The sequence below is a fragment of the Meles meles genome, chromosome 17 (genome assembly GCF_922984935.1).
Source record: "Meles meles chromosome 17, mMelMel3.1 paternal haplotype, whole genome shotgun sequence".
Classification (NCBI taxonomy): Eukaryota; Metazoa; Chordata; class Mammalia; order Carnivora; family Mustelidae; genus Meles; species Meles meles.
Genome location: NC_060082.1, coordinates 45,636,678 through 45,662,215, shown reverse-complemented (window position 1 = coordinate 45,662,215; position 25,538 = coordinate 45,636,678). Strand labels below are relative to the sequence as shown.

The following is a 25,538-nucleotide window of genomic DNA, read 5'->3' as shown; positions in this document are numbered from 1 at the left end:
TTTGCTTTTAAATCTCAAAACATCAACTACTAAGAATAACCTTATTCAGACAAGAGGGGTCATGTTTTTAGAATAGCAGGAAGTGACATTATATAACATCAGAATTTTCGACGTATTACATTAATGAATTTCACATACAGACTTTCATTTATATTTAGTAATTGTATGTATGAACAGTTTTATTAAGAGACATTACACAGATATATCACAACAACATCAAGATTTGTCTATGTTTAAAACCTTCTGAAATGGCAACTTAGTAAAGTGTTTAAAAATTCTCTACAATATAAAGAGTATTACATTATTTAGGTGGCTGCCCGGCGACAAAGTCTAACTCTTGTTCTTTGTAACAAAAAACCAAACTTATCAGCCTTTTACTATTTCTGAGAAGTTGAGTACTATTTTTTCAGTACTCAAGTTAAAAGATCTCTGGCCAGCAGACTAAAATGTTTGTTTTATAATTGCCCGCTGAACTATGATAGTTTGTTTCCAGATGGTGCCCTTCCTTCAACCTGCACACAGTCTCTCCTTGTTCAGAGCTATTCAACCTCCTGCTGATCCCCCCACCCCCACCCCTATTTAAGGCTACAGAGAGGAAATCCTAAGGAGGAGATTTTCCCCCTTAGTCTCCAGCAATTTTTAGTGACGTAGTATGTGGGCTGAACTTGAGTTTACTGAGAAAGAGAGGGAATCACTATTCGAGGGTGCTGTATGTACGATCTGGGTCAGCTGCGGCTGGTTACTGCACTTCTCCATGTGGCAGACAGAGCAAAGCCACAATGCTTTCTCTGCCGGATTAAAGACAGCCCACAGACCAGAACTTCCACTATACTACTTAAAATTACATAGGTGGCTTGTCAAGTTCAATTGATTATAGTGTTTTAAGAAGAAAAAGAAGTTCCTTATTATAGCTTGGATTTGACGGTCCAAAGCAAAAATGCAATTGCCATTAAAGTCACAGAGGAACAAACTTCTACACTGATTTTTAAAAGCAAGAAAAAGAGCAGCAAGTTTCTGGGTCTGCTTTATCAACAGATGCATAAAGGTATTTTAATATTTATTTTTTCTTTGACATTCTGTGTATGTTCAAAATTTTACATCTGTAGAAATTTCGAAATCTTTTATTAAACAAAGAATTTAAAAATATACTAACAATTTATTTTAGTTGAAAAAGGGCTGGGTTTTTTTTTTTTTTTTGCACCTTTATGTTAAAAAACTGATCATTATGTACTTTGTGATGATTAATGCATGTTTTGAGGTTCAATTTAGTAATATTTGGTATATATGCTTATACATTGCTACATACATGTTAGGTTTCAGAAAACAAGTGCTTTAGTGACACCAGAAACAAATTTTAACAAGTAACAGATTCAACGTATAAAGTTTATAACACGGTGATTTAAAAACAAAGGGATACAAACAAAAGAAAAGAGCTGTAAACATTAGTCTCTCTCCGCAATTCCAGTGTGTGTGTGCTAGCAGATCATGTATACTGTTGGAGATCTTATCTTAAAGTATAGCTACAAAACACAGCTAAAAAGATATAAAATTAACTGAAAGGCTTTGCAACAATCCCTCAATTATAGTATAACCAAATATCAAGCAGAAATTTTTGTAAAGATTTAAACTAAGTCTATGGTGTTTCTTGCAAAAACTCTAGAATTTTAAATAACTTTTCAGGTTTACATATAACAGTTATTTGACTTGGGTAACAGAAATTAAAACTGCTATTCCTAGAATTACTTAAGAAAGCAAAGTTACTGATACATTAAAAAAAAACACCTAAAACTTTGCAGATTAGAATTACGGAAAAAAAGAAAATGGGACTTAAGTATTAAGTAAGTAGTCAGCAATAACTGTAGAAAATAAGAACCCAGAAGATAGAATTACTTAAACTGTTTTAAGTACAATTACTTAATTACATGATCAAAAGACCAAAAATATATATATTTTAGATAGACATAATTTCGGTAACCAAGCAAGAGGTTTCTTTCAATATTCTACTTTCTTTCAATATTCTACTTTAATCATATTATGATAACTGTTAAAAATAAAATTACTAGTTAGCAAAATCACTAGTTTGCTTTAAACACCAAAGACACTTAAGTATTTTTTTTATGATCGGGGGATCCTCTGTTTTTCTAAAACTAAAGACATTAAATGGTAAGAAACTTCAATAAGCAAATAACTGTAAAACTCAGATTTTTTCCAACTTTACTTTCATGTCTTTTCCTTAAAGATTCATACTCTAAATCCTGGGAGGATCTCTGTTGAACATATTTTAAAAGAAACTGATAAAATGTCCAAGCAATACTGCCATCTCTCTCTTTTCTGTTGCTGTTTCCTATGAAAAGTGCAGAACCTCATTAAACTTCAGTTCTTACTGACGCCTAAGGCAAGCATAGAATCTGAAACCCCAAACACAAAGATAACTACTATCCCTTTCTTTAATATCTCCAGGGGATGAGACTGTTCTCAAGTCTTTTCCCAGAACATAATTCACAATCTAGAAGTATCTAAAGCATCTTCAATGCTTCATAAATTTAGGTTCATTGCCTCACACTGTTTTTAGTGCGTGACACAGCCAGTTAAATGCCTCTATGCATTTGCCATCTTTGAAAGGAAGTAAATCCTGATTTTTATTTCTTCTACTAGCTGGCAGTGTAACAACTATGAAGAGAAATAATACCAAGAAAATTAACTCAAAGCATGGACTCCCCCCCCTCCTTTTTTTTTCTAAAAACAACCAAGCAAAGGCATTGATTTAAACCCAAGTATACTGTAACTAATTTATAACATTCTCTTGGGACCTAGGAAAGTTTTAACATATACAGAAAGGTTTTATGAGGTAACACAGATTTATAGAACTTACACTTTTAAAACAGAATGTGGTGGGAAAATATTAAATAAGAGAATGTTTTCAGAAAATGTAACAGTAAAAGTATTTTTAAACCAGTTCTTACTCATGACGTAGCTAGTCTACTACTTCAGAAATGTGTCTCCTTATTCTTCTTTAGGTGACAACGAAGTCACTACTTGTATAAGGTCAAAGGAATTATATTTATTTAAGAACAAATGTTTAGCTGCCTCCTTTAAATACTTAGGTCAGATTCTCTTTTGGTACACGATGATTTATCTTACGATTTAATAGTGCAGGAGCCCATGAAGAGCCAAGGCAGACCACAACAAAGGGAAGCTACTGCTATTTTAATTTCTCATCTTTGTTCTTTCACGACAACACTGACGTAAGGTCACAATAACAGTCTTGGATTACATGTTCTTAGTTGTCCCATACAAATCTGTGTCTGGTAGGAATACAAGCTGTTCCAATCAGAATACTGCTCATGGAAGTCTACTTGTTTTGAAGTTACACGACAGCTTCTGAATTTCCCTTGTTTTGGTAGCTTATTTCATAGATTATTTAAATAAAATAAGTTTATAGTCTAAGAATTTCCATTCTATTATTAAAGTGAAATGAGTGAATCTGAGGACTAGTAAGTTAACTATGTAGGAGAAATACTGTACATTTTACTGTCCCAGTTTTAAAAATAAACCACATCTAAATCCCACGAATCTGCAAAATAACGAAAAATCTTTTATTGGTAACTCTAGTACAATAAAAGTCCTTTTATTATAAAATAGAAGACTTTAAGGTCTAAATTTTCTCTTGACATCAGAGGCAAAAATATAAAAACAAAAAACTAAAAGTACTCATCCAAGTGCACTTTCATCACCAAGCAGCAGACGGCCTCTGATACAAATATGGAATACTATTGTGCTCATTCCTCTTATCTTGGTTATGTCAGTGAGAGACAAATGATTTTCTACACTCCATCCACTCTGCTGTATTTTCATTATCACTCCACTTTGAAAACACCATTTATTTGAAAACACCAAAGGAGACATGGTTTAAAAAGGAGCAGTCATCTTTATGAAAGCAGTTGGAGTCCATATTTCATGGATTGTAAGAACCTTCATTTTTGGGGGAGGGTTCCTAATCACAAGTTAGTTCTGTAGCTATCAAGTAGTAATTATACATACGGGGGGAAGGAATGACAGCAGAAAGTGTGGGATTGAAAAACGATGCAAACATCTTAACAAAAACGATTCACAAATACCTTTTCATAAATAAGTAATGGGTCCATGTAAAGACCTACAAACCAGAAAAAGACTGAAAAACAAGAAGCACAAAGTTAAGGCTCCTCTCTAGTTACAGCATGACTATGATAAAGTTCACAGGTCCGGAAAAGTTACGAGAGGAACTGAATCCAATGTGAGTGCTAATTCTGGTTTCTCTGGGACTTTATTTCTTTGTAAAAGGAGAATACATTTATTTCACAGTGTTGTTGTAAATGCAAATAGTTAACAAGCATTAAGAGATTGTTATGCTCTTGGTGATAGAAAATAGGACAGAATATGTCACCATATGTGGTAGTGGTTAATGAAAAAGAGAAACATCAACTCTGGAGTCTTTTGCCTAGGTTCAGATTCTGGCTCCGTCTCTCAGAAGCTGTGTGACACTCCAGGTAAGGTCCTTAATTTCTGGATGCCAGTCCTTCACTGAAGATGAGGACTGTAATAATCTACTCAAAGGGCTGGAGTTATAAGTAATTTACTTAATACATACAAAAGGGTTTAAAACAAGGAAAAAACCCAAGAAGTATGAAATACTGTTATTACTGCATTGGTATTATTAATTGTAGGCATAAACAACTTGTGACCTGACTTCTCAAATCAAAAAAACAAGAACTTGGGTGGAAAGTGGGACAGAAGATTTCTGCCTTAGTGTTTCCACTGCCATCCTTCAGAAACAGCAGTTAGGCACCCAGTTTATGAGGGGGGACGGTGGGCATGTGCTCCAGCAGCCTGCTTGTGCGGCTGAGGGAAGCGGCACGTCTCAGCCACTCTACTTACTGCTACCACTCCCGAGGGAGGTAACTCGTGAAACAGTAAGCAGCTTCGGTTCTTAAGAGCGAGTACTGGTGTTTCTACAGAAACTGTACTATGAGGGACAAGTGTTTCTCTGTTACAGCAAAAATGAAACACTCCAAGCACACACGCCAGCAATGCATGCCACTGCTAGCAATGTTGAAACGAGGAGCTGGGCAACCTGAATCCTTGACCCGGTTCTAATGCTACCGATTTGCGTGGTCCAGGCTTTCAAAATGTACACGGGTGCAAAGAGGTTCTTGAAGGCACCTTCCAACTCTAACAATCATACTCAACTACAGAGAGTCCTGAAATTTTAATAAAATACAGTTCAGTAGACTCTCTGTTATAAGAATTAAACTGCTTAAAAAAAAAAAAAAGAATGACCCTGCTAAATCATATGTAAGCTTACAGCATTTATATGATTATAGTTCAGAAAACACAATTACCCACAATAATGACTGTAAACATTCTCTCGTTCTTAAACTTGTCACTAATCCCAAAAGGACAGGCTACAAAAACAAAAAACATAATGCCGAAACTTTCTGGTCTGAGATATGTCTAAAATATGTCTCTTTGACAGATAAAAAAGATACTTATTATAGAGGGCCGATTTAACTAAAACCACATAAATATAAAATAATAACTAATAAAGTCACCTGCTATTAACTTTAATACTGGTTAGGAAAGAGGGGCACCTAGGTGGCTCAGTCAGTTAAACATCTGCCTTCGACTCAAGTCATGATCCCAGTGTCCTGAGATCAAGCCCCACATCGGGCTCCCTGCTCAGTGGGGAGACTGCTGCTCCTTCTGCCTCCCCCCCTGCTTGTATTCTCTTTTCTCTCAAATAAATAAATACAATCTAAAATAAATATATGAAAAAAGATATAAATAAATATATTTAATACTAGTCAGGAAAGAATGTTTTAATCAATGCCTTACAAGCATTGTGTATCATTTTCAGGGCCTTCAGACAATAAGTAAACTTTCCAAAGGTAAGAAAAGTGTCTTATTAGGGTCTCAAAGCACCCAAGAACACTAACCCTATGCCTCTGCACACAGTGGGCACTGAACTGAGGAATAAAAAGCATTATTGTGAGGTGGTAGTTGGAGAGCTATTCTCTGAAACCTAAGTTTTAGGCAAATGCAAACGCACTGTGGTGTTGAATTTAACAAATTAATAACATTAATTCTGGCCCAGTTTAGTAACACCAATAGATACCCAGTTTTCCCCTTATTTTTTAAATATAATTGACTTTAAAAATAGGTTAAAATTGATTTTTACTTTTCCCCTTCATCGGTTTATTTTTTTACTTAAGAAAAGGCATGAACTTTAATGCAGTTTTCTAGTAACACATTTTGAATTCAAAAAAGAAATAGTATATTTAACAATTTTTGATAAATTAGGAAGTGCACGCAATGTAATCCACACACGGCTGAGAATTCTGTTGGAGCACACTGGTTTTATTAGTTTTTGTTTATTTTTTTAATGGACCACCTCAAATATAAACAATTACTCTTAACCCCAATATAATACAACCAGCTAGTAACAATATCATCTTGACTGCAAGATGACACATCCTGGGTTTTGCTCATGTTTATTATTCTACTTTATTTACTTATTTATGTTTTCATTGGTTTGTTTTTTAAAAGACTTCATACAACCTCATTTCAAAATGAAGGCTTTTTTCTGGACCCTAAGTGTGCTATTCTTCCTACTAACGGGCACTGGACACTGCGGAGGAGGAGAGTTCAAAATAAAAAAAACATCCCAGAGGAGATACCCTCGTGCCACAGATGGTAAAGAGGAAGTAAAGAAATGTGCATACACATTCCTGGTACCTGAACAAAAAATTACAGGGCCAATTTGTGTTAATACCAAAGGGCAAGATTCAAGTACCATTAAAGACATGATCACCAGGATGGACCTTGAAAACCTGAAGGACGTGCTCTCTAGGCAGAAGCGGGAGATAGACGTCCTGCAGTTGGTGGTGGATGTAGATGGAAACATTGTCAATGAGGTAAAGCTGCTGAGGAAAGAAAGCCGTAACATGAACTCACGTGTTACTCAGCTCTATATGCAACTACTACATGAGATTATCCGTAAGAGGGATAATTCACTTGAACTTTCCCAGCTGGAAAATAAAATCCTCAATGTCACTACAGAAATGCTGAAGATGGCAACAAGGTACAGGGAACTAGAGGTGAAATATGCTTCCTTGACTGATCTCGTCAATAACCAGTCTGTGATGATCACTGCGTTGGAAGAACAGTGCTTGAACATATTTTCCCGACAAGACCCCCATGTGTCTCCTCCTCTTGTTCAGGTAGTGCCACAGCATATCCCTAACAGTCATCAATACACTCCCGGACTGCTGGGGGGTAACGAGATACAGAGGGATCCAGGTTATCCCAGAGACTTAATGCCACCACCTGATCTGGGAACTTCTCCCACCAAAAGTCCCTTCAAGATACCACCAGTAACTTTCATCAATGAAGGTAAGTTACCTCTTACTGTTAAAAATGGAAGTATGAGGTTAATACGTTTTATGGCTTATGAAACAATGCACATAATAAGTCTTTATTCTTCATCTTGGTGATGTAATTATACATGAACATTTTTGTTTTCTATTAATCAAGAATTGAACTTAAATACATCTCTCAGCTCTGAGTCCAAGAGTTCCTAAAAACAGAGTATTCTGTGAGGAAAGTTATTACCTTCCAACCAAATTCTTACAATCTAAGTTACAATCTAAGTTACTAGCATTAAGACAGGAATGAGTCCACAATCCACTTCTAACCTCTACAACCATCCCATCAGCCTCCAGCTGGGTCCTCTTGTTGCTCAACAATCCTTTTGTTTACCTCTTGCTGCTCTTCTCATTCTCCTCCTCCCCAAAAGGAACATTTAAAAATTTGATTTCACTTTCCTTAAGCCTGTAATTATACCTCCTCCTTACCTCCACTCTCAGACACACATCATCTATTGCTGTAGTGAGATGAAGTCTACCTAGTCCTAGGTTCCTTCTTCTCGCGTATCTTAAAAACATCTGCACAACATCCATGCCTTCTTGACCTCAGTCCTAAGAGGAAAAGGTATCCCTTCCAATTTCCAAGACTAAATAAACTACAACTTGTATCTTATACCCACATATGTATAAGTAAGTTTTCACTATGATAATAAAAAACCCTAGAATTTATCTTAATATCCATACGTCTATTTCATAATTCCTTCCCTTCCTTCCTCCCTTTCCTTCCTTGTTGATCACTGATCTAAGTGCCCAGAATACAAAGATGAACACTTTACCTTTGTTTCAGTTTAGTACACTCACTGCTAACTTTCTAAATATTTTACCCCCACATCCATTTTCTCATAAAGCATTCTCCTGAATCTTTACAAATTGATTTGTTTCCTCAGAGTGGGCCAAAGGCCCAAAGGCCCAAAACTAAAAAACAAATCATAGTTCATTCACTTACTGAAATGGCAGCACATGAAACTGCACGCAGACTATGGAACAATTTTAGACCTCGAAAAGCAACACACAGACTGGAAATACACACAGCATGAGCACCTCTCTGCAGCTGTGGAACCATGGACCACATCCCTGCTTTCTCGGGCATCCACATCGTAATATTGACTCTTCCTACCTCCCTAGGTCCTTCATTTGCATCTTCTTCCTCTCCTACAGCCTAAGAAGTTTGCCTCAAGATTCCCTATTTTACAGGCCTCACACACCTTCAAGGCTCCAAGTATCACCACTGTTCAAATGCGTCCTGCTTAGAGCTCTCCCTCCTGATTCTAACCGGTGCTGAATGTTTGCATCTGGATGCTCTACCATCACTGCACACGGTGCTGCTTCCTCTCCTGAAATGCCTTCTTCCAGCTTATCTGTCAACCAGGCAGCTTTCAAGTCTTAAGTAAAATAGTATCTTGAACGTTACACATTCCCAGATTCAAACAAACATATCTCGATGGCTCTTTCCCCAAACTGCTAACTATGCCTTGAACAGGGTAGTTCATTACACTAGGGTTGTTTGCATGTGTGTTTCCTGCTAGACTGAAAGCTTCTGGAAGAGTGAACGGTCTCAAACATCTAGCCAGGATCAAGTTTTGGCACATTGCGCTCAGCGTATTTCAAGCACTACAATAGATATCTGAGGAATCAGTGAATGAATAACTGAAGCTTAAAATAATCCTTTTCCCAGCCTAGCATTCTCCTTTTAGAAGTAATTATTATAGAGGTAATACATATTTATTGAAGAAAATCTAGAAAATAGTAATAAGCTTTTCAAAAAGCTTCACTGATTATCCAAACAGAAATGAAAGTTAACCCTTCCGTAATAATCTTCAAGTCTTTCTTTTTCCCCCCTCTTGTTAACATGGTAATCACTATTCTTATAATTTTAAAAGACAACTTTGCTTTTTCTTTCTCTGTGGTTATACCCTTAGGATAAATCTCTGTTACTAAGATTGACAGGTCATTTGATTTTGATTTCTCTACTGTGATTCATGCTGCTCCGTATTTCTGAATTTGCTTGGCTCATCCCTGTCACTTCCCTCCTGCCCCACACGTGTAGTCAGCAGAGTTCTATCCATGCTGCTTTTCTTTCATGGACTTGTCCCCCAATTATTTATTTATTTTTAAGATTTTATTTATTTGAGAGAGAGCAGGCGCGTGCGCATGGACATCGGGTGGGGTGGGACGGCAGAGGGAGAGGGAAAGGGAGAAGCAGACTCTGCTGAGCAGCACCCTGGGATCATGACCTGAGCTTAAGGCAGACGCTTAACTAAGGGAGCCACCCTGGTGCCCCTTGTCCCTCATTTCTATTCAGAGCCATAATTCCAAGATCCAAGTTATTTACAGCAGCACCTGGAAGATGGAGACTTCTGGATTATTACAGCTGTGTAACACTGGGATGGGGTGGGGTGGGGTGGGCGGGCAACTGCTCTGTGCCCCAGTTTCCTCATCTATAAAAAAAGAGGATAATAATTGTACTCACCTCCAGAATTTAACACTTGAGGAGTGCTCAGAATAGGGCCTGGCACTCAAAATGTTAACTCTTATTAGGAATGGTATAATAGTTTGTTGACTAGTCTAGCTCCATTTTCTGTCTTCACCAGAATATATTCTATATTGCCAACAGATCTATCTTCTTAAACTACCACTTTGATCACATCACACTTCTGCTCAGCAGTTCCCCATTACAGACAGAAAATGTGCATTTTGCTTAGCCTGGGTAAAAACAATATCCTCCTCAAATGAAACTTCTTTAGCTTTCCTTCTACTAATTTCCTTCACAAAAACCATCTGCTTCAATAAAATGAATCAATTCATTGTCTTTGAAATATTTACCATGCTTTCTGCCTATCAGATCACAAGGCTCAGGCATAAGATACAGTAAAGTGAAGTAAAATAAAATAAAATAAAAGTAGCAATTCCTCCTTGAAGCCCTTGTTGACTTCCTCAGGCTTAAAGTGATTGTTCCTCTCCATGAATGTCTCTTTTCTCTGGAACATAAAATATATACAACAGGGATGCCTGGGTGGCTCAGTCGGTTAAGCCACTGCCTTCGGCTCAGATCATGATCCCAGAGTCCTGGGATCAAGTCTTGATCCCAGAGTCCTGGGATCAAGTCTTGCATCGGGCTCCTTGCTCAGGGGGGAGCCTGCTTCTCTCTCAGCCTCTGCCTGCCATTCTGCCTGCTTGTGCCGCTATGTCTCTGACAAATAAATAAATAAGTATCTTAAAAATACACACACACACACACACACACACAACATTCCTTCTATTCCCTCTTGAATTATCATATCTTCACATGTATTTACAGCATTCAAATACACACAATTTAAGTAAAATGCCTTCCAACTATAATGTAAGCTCCTTCCTAGTAGATGGATATTCTATCTCATTTGCAGATGCTAAATAAATGTTGGTTTAACTTGTTACTACATTTTTCATAGAGCTTTGTAAAGTTGTCATTCCACAGACCTTCATGAAAGTATTTTAGTACATTCTACTGTACTGTATCCTTCAATTTATACTGTTCTGTCAGTAACAACAGGCTACGATACCATTGTTAGGTAAATGATGATCACTATTACCTCATACCCTTTGATTTTCAAAGGAAAGATGTATACAAAATGATCCACTGGGTATAGAAAGAAAAAAATATGTATTTTAAACAATCTTTTAAAAAGTATTTGTTTTGGGGTGCCTGGGTGGCTCAGTGGGTGCCTCTGCCTTTGGCTCAGGTCGTGATCTCAGGGTCCTGGGATCGAGCCCCGAATTGGGCTCTCTGCTCAGCAGGGAGCCTGCTTCCCCGCCCCCCTCTGCCTGCCTCTCTGCCTACTTGTGATCTCTCTCCGTGTGTGTCAAATAAATAAATAAAAATCTTTAAAAAAAGAAAAGTATGTGTTTTGTTTAAGCTTTTAATGTATACTTCTCAGCAAAGTAGTTTATTCATATAACATAAATAAACATAATTGAGTTTGTGGATTTTTTTTTTAACTGATGGAATGTACAATTAGGTAGGCATGGAGATGACCACCATGGAGTATTTTCTGTGGGTTTTTAATCTTAAGTGGATGGTATCATCAGTTCTCAGAGAAATTATTATTCACATATTCATACACTGATACATTTTAAAAGGCTTATACAAAATGAGCTCTATCAGTTCTAGATTTTATTATACATTGAGTTATAGTGCAGGAATAATCCTGTATTTCAGAATTAAATCCCATGTTAGGGATTCAGCATATCGAAAGTCCCATTAAACAGACTTTTGTTTTAATAAAACAATGGTGTTTATATTCCTATTTACCAATCCTTAATGTAAAAATTAAGGGAAGATATAACTTGGTATTCACTATTTACTTGTTGACATTAACTTTTCACTTATTTTGTTCTATAAATATTGGTCTTTGATATTCAAGGACATAATGAGCTACACTGTAAGAATGGTCATTAGAACACTAGCAAACATAAAAGAGAAAGTGCATAGAATTAAGAAAACCTGTTTCCTCTGTTATTAACCTTTGGGTTAATAACAGACTTTGCCTGTCTGGATCTGTTCTCTCATGTGTATAATGAGTTGGATGGACTGGACAACTGTAACATCACATTTTAGTTCTAATATTCTATGATTCCTATCAAATATAAATTACTATTAACAATAATAAACAGACTTGCCCTTTTCTTTTCTTTATATATAATGTGCAAAAATCTGTGTGCATATTATTCTAATCAGACTGGAAAATATGTCTGAGCTGTTTGGGTACTTGCACAAAAGGGACAAAGATGAATGGTCCGCATGTACTTACAGACGCTCTGGCACCGAGAAATTTGTATTACTGTACTCTCTGTGTGGGAACATGGTCTAGAAGTCTAAAGTCTCTAAATGTATAATGTGTATGTATTATTTAAAATACAGTTTAAGTATTAAACTATTATTACAAGTATTAAAAGTATTAAACTGTTATTACAGTTTAGTAATAGTTTACTGCTTCAGCCAGTCACAGAAAGTCAAATACTGTATGATTCCACTAATACAACATACCTAGGGAAGTCAAATTCATACAGACAGAAAGTAGAATGGCGGCTGGTGAATGGAAAGTTGTTTAATGGACACAGGGTTTCAATTCTGCAAGATGAAAAGACTAGTGGAGATTGGTTGTGCAACAAAGAGAAGGTATTAATGCCACTGAACTGTACATTTAAAAATGATAAGTTGGTAAACTTTGTTATATCTTACCATCATTTTTCTAAAAAGGTGTTTTAATGACAATTTTATATTTTTCTTTTAAAATGGTTATAAGAAAAATGCACCTCAAAAAAACTTACAGTGAATTTCAAAGCAAGGGGTGCCTGGGTGACTCAGTCGGTTAAGTGTCTGCCTCCAGCTCAGGTCATGATCCCATACTCCTGGGATCGAGTCCTGCAGTGGGAACCTGCTTCTCCCTCTGCCTGCTTTGCCTGCCACTCCCCCTTCAGTGCTCGCTCTCTCTGACAAATAAATAAAATCTTCTAAAACAAAACAAACTAAATAAATGAACTTAAAGCAAATAATGCAATACTTTTGTTAGATTAAAAATAATTATCTCCAGAAATGTTACTCTCCCTCCAGCTTAAAAATAAAATATTTGAGAATTTAACTACACACTTGGCAAATTGCCATCAGTAAAATTGTTAACTGTTAATATTATTCAGTGGCTACATTTTGGGTTAGTCTTTTATAAAAAACAAAACAAAACACATTACTCTTTTACAAATGGTATATTTATAAAAATAAGTTTATCGCTTGTAGGAAGATGGACTTGAGAAAGTTCCTGCACACTGTGTTAGGGCACAGATCTGAGTATCAGGAAATCTGGATTTTGGCAAGACTTTTTTAAGAAGACTGTTGTGATTAAATGAGGTGATGCATATAAACATGCTTGTGTATGGTCTGACCATCATTAATTATTCCACTTTTCTGTGCCCTTCCCTATATGTGCCTTGCTTTGCCATGTATGGGGACAGAATAGGTAAGCTTTAAAAGCAGTCATTAGAAACTTCATATGCTTTTCAGTGGATAAGCTAATTTTCAAATATGTATAATGCTTCTTATTGGTATATTTTAAAGATGCAAGTGATTTCAGTGGAATACTCATATATTAACACTTAAAAAGGAAAAACTAAAGACTGTTTAGACAAAGGGACCATTGGAATATGACTCTTGTTACAGTTACGAGAAACAATTGATAAACTCTTGTAATTAAAAAATATATGCTTGGGTTGCAAACTGCATTTGAAACTTAGAGATTAATAAACATAGTAATCCACATTATGGAAGAATCTATTATTGCTTCAGAAAGTATTTGCCTCAAACTTCCCATTCTGAAATGCTGTCAAATATATTTATCTTATACTTCGCTCACAACCCAATTAAAAAGTTTACCTCTCAGGAAGATTGTACTTGCTGACCAATTCTTTGAAAGCTCTAAACTGATTATCTTTTTTGTCCTGTTTCTCCTATCACAAAGAGCACAGGAATGGAACAAAGTTAAGAAAATAAATGAGGAATTCAACAACTTTAGAAAGGGAAGGATTTACCTTTTAACTTAAGCAATTAAACCCTTTTTTTTTGCAGAAAAAAAACCAGGAATGTTAAAGATGGTTCCCAGTAAAGGTAAATTCCAAGTATGAAAAAATTTTGTTAACTAACCCATTGTTCTGGGCAAAATATGGTTCCCCTTTTTAAACATCTTTATTTCATTTTAAATTTTTTCAGTGTTCCAAGATTCACTGTTTATGCACCCACACCCAGTGCTCCATGCAATACATGCCCTCCTTAATACCCACCACCAGGCTCACCCAACCTCCCACCCCTTGCCCCTCCAAAACCTCAGTTTCTCAGAGTCCACAGTCTCTCATACTTCATCTCCCCTTCCGATTTACCCCAATTCACTTTTCCTTTCCTTCTCCTAATGTCCTTCATGTTATTCCTTATGATCCACAAGTAAGTGAAACCATATGATAACTGACTTTCTCTGCTTGACTTAAAAATAAGGGTTCTTAATGAGAAATACACCTTGGGAAATAATGTAGCATGACTGTTCAGTATTTTTCTTTCTATGAATCAGATCTATTAACTGGAGTTTGTTAGTCCAATACAAACTTTTAATCATCAGATAAACTGAGGAAGAGAGACACTGGTCCTTCAAATTCAATGTACAGAATTCTAGTTTCCTGCCTTAAGAAGAGTCCAATTGTGTGTCAACAAAGATGAAGACTATTTCAAGATCACTCAATGCAAGGAAAAGGTTAATAAAACTCCTATTTTAAAAGAAAGGTACTTCCAGTCTATACTGTATGGTGTACCACTATGAACAAATTCCTGAAGCATGTCAATTAATTTATTCCTAATAATATGCAAACCTGCAAGTTAAATCTGACCTCTCAAAAACAAAGCTGTTACTTTTCTACTAATCATTTAAGAATTCCTATTAGGCAATGATTTTTATGGTAGAGAAAGAAGAAACATTTAATATGAGAATGTCATATTCTAACTCTAGGCAGAAAGTAAGTATTCTTTACTTATTCAAATAGTAATGAAAAAATATTTCTGTTAAGATCAACAATACACACTGGCTAAGACAGGTTAATGATTTATAAAAATGAATACAAATAAATACTAAATTCTGATTACTATCTTTACTGAGGAGAAAAAGTAGCTGAAAGTACTACTAATTTTATCCACATGTTCTGGAAAAGGGTTTTTCTTTCCCTCAAAGATTTTATTTATTTATCTATTTGACAGAGAGCAAGAGAAAGAAATCACAAGTAGGCAGAGAGAGAGGGGGAAGCAGGCCTCCTGCTAAGCAGAGAGCCCGATGTGGGGCTCGATCCCAGGACCCTGAGATCATGACCGGAGCTAAAGGCAGAGGCTTTAACCCCCTGAGCCACCCAGGAGCCCCTAAAGATCATTTTAAATTTGTATAAAATAAAGTCTTATCAAACGAAAGCGGATTTAGGAAACCCCAAACTCTCCAATTTGGTTAACTATCCAAGGGCCTTTTAAATAGCAGAGAAGAAACAAATACTATTTTACAAATACTTTGTCAACACTCAAAAGCTTGATGTTTCTAAGTATTTTAACCTATTCAAATAACCTAATGAAAGTCCAACTGCTGAATATATCCTTAAATATAAAACGTAAATTGTCAAAACTATAATTAAATGAGTGCAGAGCAAATATTTAGAAGAATGACATTCATAAAATAAACAACATAAAGGTGATATTTGTGAGAATAAACAAGTTTCTGAAATGAGAGATATTTATGTGGATTCCAACAAGACTACATGTGTGCATTAACTACAACAGAGTTTAAAATAAGAGCAACGTTCCTCAGATATCCTTGGCTATTCCGGAAGTGACAACTTAGAAAAAGTGTGGCTACACTGAAGAATCAATTTCAACTCTACAGCCAACCTCAAGGGCTCCAAGTATCCCCCGTAGCCATTTACATTTCAGACGTACTAGACTTTTAACTCCTCTGTAACATCAAGCTCTCTTTGGATTCCATCCCTCAGCTCTGGTGACTCATGTGTGGCCGTGATCAGATTCCTTAACCTTACCACAGGCCTAACTCCTCTTCAATCTTCAAGATTCTGCTCACATATAGGTAGACTCTGATCTCTGTTAATCTGGGTTAGTTATTTCTGGCCAGTGTCCCATGTGCCCTACAGAACTCCATCAAAGTCCCTATCATATTGTTAAGGAGTTCTCTCTTTACTTGCCATTTCCCCAACTTCCCACTTGACTCTATGGTTGTTTCTATACCACCAGAGCCTAAAATTTTCTAGCCTATTGTTGATGCAGATAGATGCATCTGGAAAAAAATGCACAACTGAGGAAATTCTGGAAACCACGGTGGCTCCAGGAATCACTGAGTTCAATAAATATTTGAGTTTCTAAGTGGGCCTCACCTGTGGAAAGGCAACCACAAGATATAATCGTTGCCATGGACAGTTGTATGTGTAAACAAATGAATATATTACCATGCATTACACAAAGTAATCTAAGAATGGACCCGGAAATTAGACTTTATTTTTCCTTCTATTTCACTCCCACATATAAAATTAAAGTTCTATACATTTCATCCTATCCGAACTACAACCTTTCTATCCTTCTCTTATCTGACTACAATGTATGTTTCTGTAATGTTTAGTAGCTCATATATGACTGGTAAAAAAGAAGGAGAATATCAGTAAAACAAAGAGGTCATACTGGCTCATTGGGAGTATTAACAGCTAACATCAGCTGTTAATTTTGGTGCAATATTTTATAGAACATGAGGGTTTTCAGGAATACACTATTTTCTACAATAGGCATGACTATACATTCATCTTTGATTAGCCATATTAAATTTAATAAATTTAAAGTTTATATTTATATAAACTATATATTATATAATATAGTTTATATAATAAATATGTATATTTATATGTATTATATAAATTTAAAGAAGTTACTGCTGTGCGTTAGGGATAGCAACAAAGGACAAAAGAAGGCTACTAACAGTTAATGATGATGACTACTCTGTAAAGTATTGTGTAAAAAGTTCTGAATACTTTGTAATTTAGATTCAGTACCTGATAAGGTAGATAATATAAAAGTAATTCACACTGAATTTTAATGGAGTATGATCTAACTTATGGCCATTCTGATAAGCTCAAAAATGTTACTTTTATCATAGTCTTCCCTAGCTTAAGAACCTATTTATAAGCTTTCACAGGCTAACCTGTATCTTCATGAATACAGAAGCATAAATTCTCAACAAAATTTTAGCAATCTGGTAACCTTTAAAAATAATAATACACTATGACCAAGTCAAGGTTATCCCATAAATACAAGGTTGGTTTAATTAACATCAATAATCAACAGAATTTACCTATTAACAAACAAAAAAAGAAAACCCTGTTGTCTCAGTAGATAAATAAAAAGCTTTTGACAAAATCCAAAGCCCATCATGATAAAACGCTTAGAAAGCTAGGAACAGAAGGAACAAGAATTTTTGAAGTAGTTATTATAGCTTAAAGGATATGTTTGTAATGAATGAAAGCTTGGAAATTGCAGAAGAGAAATTAAAAACTATTAAAAAAAATCATATTGAGGGGTGCCTGGGTGGCTGAGTCAGTTAAGCACCCAACTCAATTTCAGATCTCAGGGTTGTGAATTCAAGCCCTGCATTGGGCTCCATGCTGGGCATGAAGCCTACTTAAAAACAAAAACAAAAACAAACTTAAACTCTAGAACTAAAAAATTCCATACCTAAAATAAACGTAACCCAAGAAAGACAGCATTAAGTCTTTACAGGTAGTTTCTCAAAATTTTTACTAGTATTATGTAGTGTTTAGTCACTGTATCATAAAAACTCTGAAACAGAAATCTCGATAAAACATTAAAATGTGGGCTAGAGAAATAGATCATTACTTGATTCTGTCTGTGGTTTTCAATTTTCCTGTATTTAAAATGTGAAGGCGGGACCCCTGGGTGGCTCAGTGGGTTTTACTTGATTTTGTCTGTGGTTTTCAATTTTCCTGTATTTAAAATGGAAGGCGGGACCCCTGGGTGGCTCAGTGGGTTAAGCCTCTGCCTTTGGCCTAGGTCATGATCTCAGGGTGTTGGGATCGAGACCCCCATCGGGCTCTCTGCTCAGCAGGAAGTGTGCTTCCCTCTCTTTCTCTGCCTGCCTCTCTGCCTACTTGTGATCTTTCTGTCAAATAAATAAGTAAAATCTTTAAAATGTGAAGGCAAGTTAATTAATTCAATTACTTAAAAAATGACTGACAGAAAAAATGCAATCTTGCCATTTGCAATGACGTGGATGAACTACAGGGATTAATGCTAAGTGAAATGAGTCAATCAGAGAAAGACAATTATCTTATGATCTCACTGATAACGTGGAATTTAAGAAACAAGGCAAAGGATCAGAGGGAAGAGAGGAAAAAATGAGAGAAGATGAAACCAGAGAAGGAGACAGACCATGAGAGGAAGCCAACTGAGGGTTGCTGGAGGGGAGGGGTGGGCGGAGGGGGATGGGGAGGCCATGAGGCAGTGACTGGGTGACAGACATTGGGGAGGGTATGTGTTGTGAGTGCTGGGTGTTGTGTAAGACTGATGAATCACAGACCTGTACCCCTGAAACAAATAATATATTATATGTTAATTAACTGAATTTCAATTGAAAAAAAGTTACTGATTACCCGCCAATAGTTAAAATGCTGATAATGTGCAGTCAGAAGAAAAATGAAAATAGTCACCATCCTCAAGGAGCAATCTAGAGGCAAGAGTTCAGTCTCTAAGAACCCCTTCTAATGATGCAATTGTGTAATTATTTATTTAATGAGATGAATCTTTCCCCAATTAGTCCCAAATGGATCCTGTATATATTGGCACAGTACAGATAACACATTTCTTAAAATTTCAACAATCCTATTAGCATTATAGTGAGGATTTTCTTGTATGAGCTTTACTTGACTAAACTCTATTTTCACATAATTTTTAAAAAAATTACACGTCAAAATTTAAATATTTCTAGTAAAATATAAAGTTTGACAACTGAGTTTTCTATACTTTTTTTGTGTTGTTCTAAAAGATCTGTGGGGTAATTCTTATTTCTGAATCACTTAATACTTTTACATGCTTATAAAAAAACAACTGATCAAAATACTGAAGAATGGTGCCACTAAAGACTGTTCAGTAAAACTTAGAAGCAATCTTTCTTTAGATCCAAAAAATGTGGAAATCACAAGCTCAAGAGTCAGCTCCTCTACAAAACATTTCACAAAATGTTTTACCATTTTAAAAGATATGAAGAACTTACTCATGTATTAAAAATTGGGAGGGAACCCATAAAACTACAAAATAACACAAGAGCAAATGCAGCCAGCAGTTCAGAGCATGGACTCTGGGATTAGAAGGAAATGGGTTTACGTCTAGGGCTTATTACCTTCTAAGATACAGGACCTCAGGCGAGTTAACTGTTGCATCTACAGCTCATCTGTAAACGATCACAGGGTCACTGTGTAGACTAAATAAGAAAATTACTGTTCGTCATATAAATTGATACAACTCTTTAGAAAGAAAGGCATTTTGCCAACATTCCTGAAGTGTATTCTTATGGACTGTTGAATGAGGGAAAAAAGTTAACAGATTCTTTAAGTTTGGGGAACTCTGGTTTATTTCAGGGCTTCTTCATCTTTCATATGTGCATGCACACTGTGGGTTTCCAAAAGGGTAATATAATACTTAGCAATAATAAAACTTATTTGACCATGGTTGGCCGTTTTCACTCAGTACCTCAAGGGACTAGTGTGTTTCATAGAAATCAAATTCTGGAAACTGTAAACCAGGCACTATGAAGAGCTGTAAAAGTGTTCACACCCTCTTGATCCAGTAGATCAATCCCAGAGCATTTTTATAAGTAATTATTTGAAAAAAATGAAGACAGTAAGATGACACTTTGTATACTTTTATAATAGCAAAAATCAGATGAAACCTCAATATCCAATGACAAAGGAATAAACAATGATGTATCAATGTTAAAAATTTATATTACAGCTACTAGAAGTGTCAAAATGACTGCAGTCCCACCGCAATTTCTGTTAAAAGACAGAATCCAACTTTCTGTGTGTCAGAATGATGACAATATAAAAATGTTTTTCTATGGACAAACACTCACAAGAACAGTGGAAAACGAAACAAGTTAATCTTCCATATGGTGGGACTGGGGTAATTCTTTTATTTGGTTTCTTAAACTTTTATGTGTTGTGTATATAACGGACAAAAAGTGGTATCTTTATAAAGAAAGCTATAAAGGGAAGACTTTTGATTAAAAACTATCTCAATATGGCTCTGTTCCTATTAAGTTTCTCGGTAATCAATGACATTTTCATTATAGGACCATTCAAAGACTGTCAGCATGCAAAAGAAGCTGGACATTCAGTCAGTGGGATTTATATGATTAAACCTGGAAACAGCAATGGACCAATACAGTTATGGTGTGAGAACAGTCTGGATCCTGGGGGTTGGACTGTTATTCAGAAAAGAACAGACGGCTCTGTCAACTTCTTCAGAAATTGGGAAAATTATAAGGTAAATCAGTGATTCCGATCCAGAAAGTCGAACACAGCAGCTCTTACAGAAGTAGCCATTCTGTGCAAATAAATAATACAGTTTAAAAACAACTATCCACTTATTTTTCATTATCTACTCTCCAATTTTAAAGTCAAAATGAAAAGGTAAAAGAGAATCTGAAGTTATCCTTTAAACTGCCCGTTTTCAGTCTGGATGATTTATACATATATTTAATTCTTAGCAAAGACTACTGCTGATTCCATTTTCTAAAAAGACAACTGCTTTTTTGTTTATGACCATGTTATGATCAGCAACTGTATTTAAGTAATATGAACTACAGAACTTCAAAAAATGACCATTTCTCTAGGATTGATTACCTCTGATAACTGTCCCCTCATGTTGTAAACTGCTAACCCCAGAGGCTGGTGCTGCTGGGAAGTAATGTACCGCTGACTGTCAAACGGGACCAGAGCCGTGCAGCAGTCATTTTGGAAAAGTAAGCACCAGTCCTTGTTAATAATTTTGACGTTTACATGCTAACTGTAGGAGTGGTATACACCCTCCAGTTCAAGGACGGCAGATGGGTGAGATTACATTTTCTACATGGTCAATTCTTCATTCAGAATTACGTAAGTCATGTGATTACTCACTTTTAGGTGACATTTTACTGGCAGTTAAAACTGAGACATTAATACATCCATGTTAGACGTTATTTCTAAGCAAGTAACTAGGCGAAAAAAAGTCCTGCAACACAATCTTCTTGAGAACACAGGTAGTGTTAAGATGATGTTTACTGAGCCTTAGGCTGTGCTGTTTACCTACTGTGGTGAACGCTTATGGAAACAGAAGAGTTCCTTGATTTATTTTTTAAAAAAAGAGTCGACAACTTTTCCAAGGTGGAACTCTGAAGATTACTGCTGTATCTTCTGATATTTAATTATAACAGAGCTAAAGAAGACAATGTGCTTTAACAACAGAATACTATCATTTTTACTGAGTGATCATAAGATGTTAAATATCCTTTTTGTTTGACTATCAGGGTGGAGGAGGACAGTTACAGACATACTCTTAAGAAAGAAAATTTTGGCTCTTTGTGTATGAGAGAGATTAGGAATCCTTTTCAGAGATCTGGGTAGCTTATTAGTTGATGTTTTTAGTAGCTAGGAATAACTTTCATTCTCTTCTGCCTTTTTCTTACCTATAAAGTTTGAAGCTAGCTGTTCAAATGAATAGACAAAGTAAGGAGAGCAAAACAAAACAAAATGACTAGGTGGGGCTTGTAAAAATCAGGTAACCTAACCACTTAAATGGCAAATATTTATCAAAGGTTTAAAACTTATCTGTAAAGAAGTTTACTGTCTCTATACTTATTTATGTCCTCACGCTGTTTGTTTATTAACAGAAAGGGTTTGGAAACATTGATGGAGAATATTGGCTTGGACTGGAAAATATCTATATGCTTAGCAATCAAGATAATTATAAGTTGTTGATTGAATTAGAAGACTGGAGTGACAAAAAAGTCTATGCAGAATATAGCAGCTTTCGCCTAGAACCTGAAAGTGAATTCTTTAGACTGCGTCTGGGAACTTACCAGGGAAATGCAGGGGACTCCATGATGTGGCATAATGGTAAACAGTTCACCACACTGGACAGAGATAAAGATATGTATGCAGGTGAGTAAGAAAAACTGATGTGTATTCTTTGTAGAATGACCAACTTCTATATGCATTACAGAGAACCCTGCTATTAAAGTATATGGTACTAAGAATCTTTCCAGAAAGGTAATTTTGGACTCAATCACAGGTTACACAAGTTGCCAAAAGGTTAGTATCTCTTCTATAAGGCAAGCCCAAAGTGTGAATGAACTCTATGAAAAGCAAAGTTCTATCATTCCAACCAGGGGTTGGGATGGGGGTTTGGGGGAAAACAGCAAAAACTCAATTCACCTGGAAACAAAACAATGCCTGAAATCCATAACTACTACTAACTAAACACCTACTACATGCCAGGCACTGTTGCAGGTGCTAAGGATACAGCAATGAAAAAAGTTCCTGCCCTTCTAGAGCTTATTCTCCAGGAGACAAAATGATTTGTCAGGTGGTGACAAGTACCCTAATAAAAATAAAACCAGTGAGGGAACACTGAGTGATGAGCAGCAGCGGGTAAAATGGGTGCTATCTTATACAGAGTGGCCAAGAAAGGTTACCTTGAGAAGGTAACATCTGAATAAAGACCTGAAGGGAGTGAAGGAGGCCAGCCATTTGGGGATATGGCTTTGATAAAGGCATTTCTTAGTATCTACATGGAAGGGAATAGTACGACTGCAACATGTGGTAGAACAGCAAAAAAGCTTTACTCAGTGGGGAAATTAATATTCTCTTTAAAATCAGTTAGGCAATCCAGACTTAACACTTAACGCTATAGCATCTGGGTGGCTCATATCTGCCTTTGGCTCAGGTCATGATCTCAGGGTCGTGGGCTCCCTGCTCGGCAGAGAGCCTGCTTCCCCCTCTGCAGCTCTTCCCCTCCTGTTCATGCAAGCGGAGTTTCAAATAAATAAATAAACAAACAAACAAACACACAGATAAAATCTTTAAAAAAAAAAAGCTCTTAACATTAATTTTCATATACTTTTTCCTTTAAAAAAAAAAGATTTGTCACAGAGAGAGTGTGCACAAGCAGGGGGAGCAGCAGGCAGAGGGACAGGGAGAAGCAAGCTCCCCACTGTGCAAGAAGCAGGATGTGGAACTTGATCCCAGAACTCTGGGATCATGACCTGACCCCAAGGCAGATGCTTAACCGACTGAGCCACCTAGGCTTTTGCCTTTTCAACCCAGATTTGTGGCCCCGATAAAGAGATATCCCTCCTGCAAACTGATCTACTTTTCAGCTGTATCTTGGCCAGAAACATGTAGGTCTCTATGTTAACCTATTTTACAATGGCAAAAGAGGAAAAAAGGGAGAGATGTAACCAAAGTATACACCATATTTACAGAAACACATCTGACCACTGGTAGGGTTATTCTCTTTTATATTGTTTTGTGCTATTTTAATAATTGAATTTTCCCAAATTTACTTTTAGCAACTCTGTATCTTTCCTTCCCAAACTCTCCCTTCTCCCTTTCTCTTTCACAAACGCTACTTGTGTTTTATTTACCCTGCTACCCAAAAATTAAATCACTTAGTTAAAAAAAAGCATGTAGTAAACAAGCAAAGGGCAAGATGAAGGCAATTCAAGTGATATTTCAAGTAGCTGATACTTCAGGAGCAGTAACAGAATGAATAAAGAAACAAAACCACAAAGATAAAAGGTAACTGAAATAAGTAAGAAAAACTCAAATAGTCCCAAAGGTAGCTTAAGTTTTTGATGGTTTGCAGAGTACTGCACATAGAAGAAACCTTTACTTTGATATCTCTATTTTTTTCCTCAAAGGAAACTGTGCCCATTTTCATAAAGGAGGATGGTGGTACAATGCCTGTGCGCATTCTAACCTAAATGGAGTATGGTACAGAGGAGGCCATTACAGAAGCAAGTACCAAGATGGAATTTTTTGGGCTGAATATCGAGGCGGGTCATACTCCTTGAGAGCAGTTCAGATGATGATCAAGCCTATTGACTGAAGAGAGACAGTCTCCAACTTAAACGACACAGAACTCTGTATTTTTCAGTTCCTAAAAATGTAAATGTTACATGTATATTGTTTTGCACAATTCATTGCTACAGATACAGTTTTAAAAATGAATGTTATCGTAACTATAAAGGGGGACTTATGAATGTAATTTCATCTTTCCTCAATATACTGCAGAAGGTTATTTGTACCCATAATCCTGTTTTAAAAACTATACTGACTAAATACAGGTAAAGCTTGTTTTATAAAATGTAAATATTTGCCACAATGTATAACAAATCTTAGCTTTATTTTAAATCAAAACTGAATACATGTTCAAGAACAATTTATTTAAAAACTTTATGAGATTGCTCTAACTTCCAATAGAAAAGTAATTTTAAGATTTCAAGCCAAGTAATACATTTTATTTATAAAATTACAGACAGGAAATTAGAGAAAACTCTAGTTTTGCCAAAAGAAAATACATTTTGCATTGAATAAAAGTTATTTCAAACCGAATTTGTGCCTTTCACATGAAATGATTATATCTGAATTCTTGACAACATATTATATGCCAATTTCCCAAAAGAATTAAGTGACCCACAGTATTAAAATAGGTATTTTAAAACAAAAATAATGTATGCAATATTTAAATAGTCAATTTACAAAAATAGAAATAGACAAATGATTTTTTTCGTATCATCTTCATATGATTTGTTGAATATCAAAATCTCCTGAAATGCATTTGTGTTGTTGTATCAGCAAAATACTGGTATTACAAAAATTTAATAAGCTAAAGGTTTTCAGATCTGAATTATAACTATAAGCTTATTAATTTTCTTGCTCACACCCCCAAATCTGCTACTCGAAAGTCAGAAAGCTTGGAGAGCTTTACAAGCCATTACTGCATACTGATGGGTGGGACTAATACAATTTCAAGGAACTGTTAGATATTTTCCCAATACTGAGACTGAATAGCTTCAGAGAATCCACAGGGGTTTGGCTAGTCCAATTCGCTAATTCCATTTTATGGTGGGTGGGTGGGTGGTGTGGGTGTGGGGGTGTGTGTGTGTGGGTGGGTGGGTGGGTGGGGGTGTGTGTGTGTGTGATTTATTCACCTCTGGATCTAACAATTTTATTACTGATCTTCTGGAATAATTTCCTTCCAGAAACATGTTCATTGCTTACAGATGACCTTTCTTTATTTCATTTGTGAACTAAAAATTTAGAGAAATCTCACCACTTTTGTTCAAGCAAAAAGAAAACCCAATCAGAACTGAAGATGACATTTAAACAACTCAAGCCCACCAACATGACCGGTATTTTTTCTGTCACATGTTAAAATTAAAATTCTGATGAAAGAAGGTAAGAGAACATCAA

At 36.0% G+C, this 25,538-nt stretch overlaps 2 protein-coding genes across 8 annotated transcripts in view; one reads left to right on the top strand and one right to left on the bottom strand.

Moving 5' to 3' along the window:
* RALGPS2 (Ral GEF with PH domain and SH3 binding motif 2) overlaps window positions 1-25,538 on the bottom strand; it is a 164,385-nt gene that overhangs the window by 41,264 nt on the left and 97,583 nt on the right. The window lies entirely within an intron of this gene.
* Window positions 691-24,677, top strand: ANGPTL1 (angiopoietin like 1). Its single transcript, XM_045982378.1, has 5 exons — window positions 691-1,045; window positions 6,583-7,428; window positions 20,375-20,568; window positions 21,953-22,223; window positions 23,984-24,677. The coding sequence occupies exons 1-5, from the start codon at window positions 1,036-1,038 to the stop codon at window positions 24,169-24,171; spliced, it is 1,509 nt and encodes a 502-aa protein (XP_045838334.1). The 5' UTR covers window positions 691-1,035; the 3' UTR covers window positions 24,172-24,677.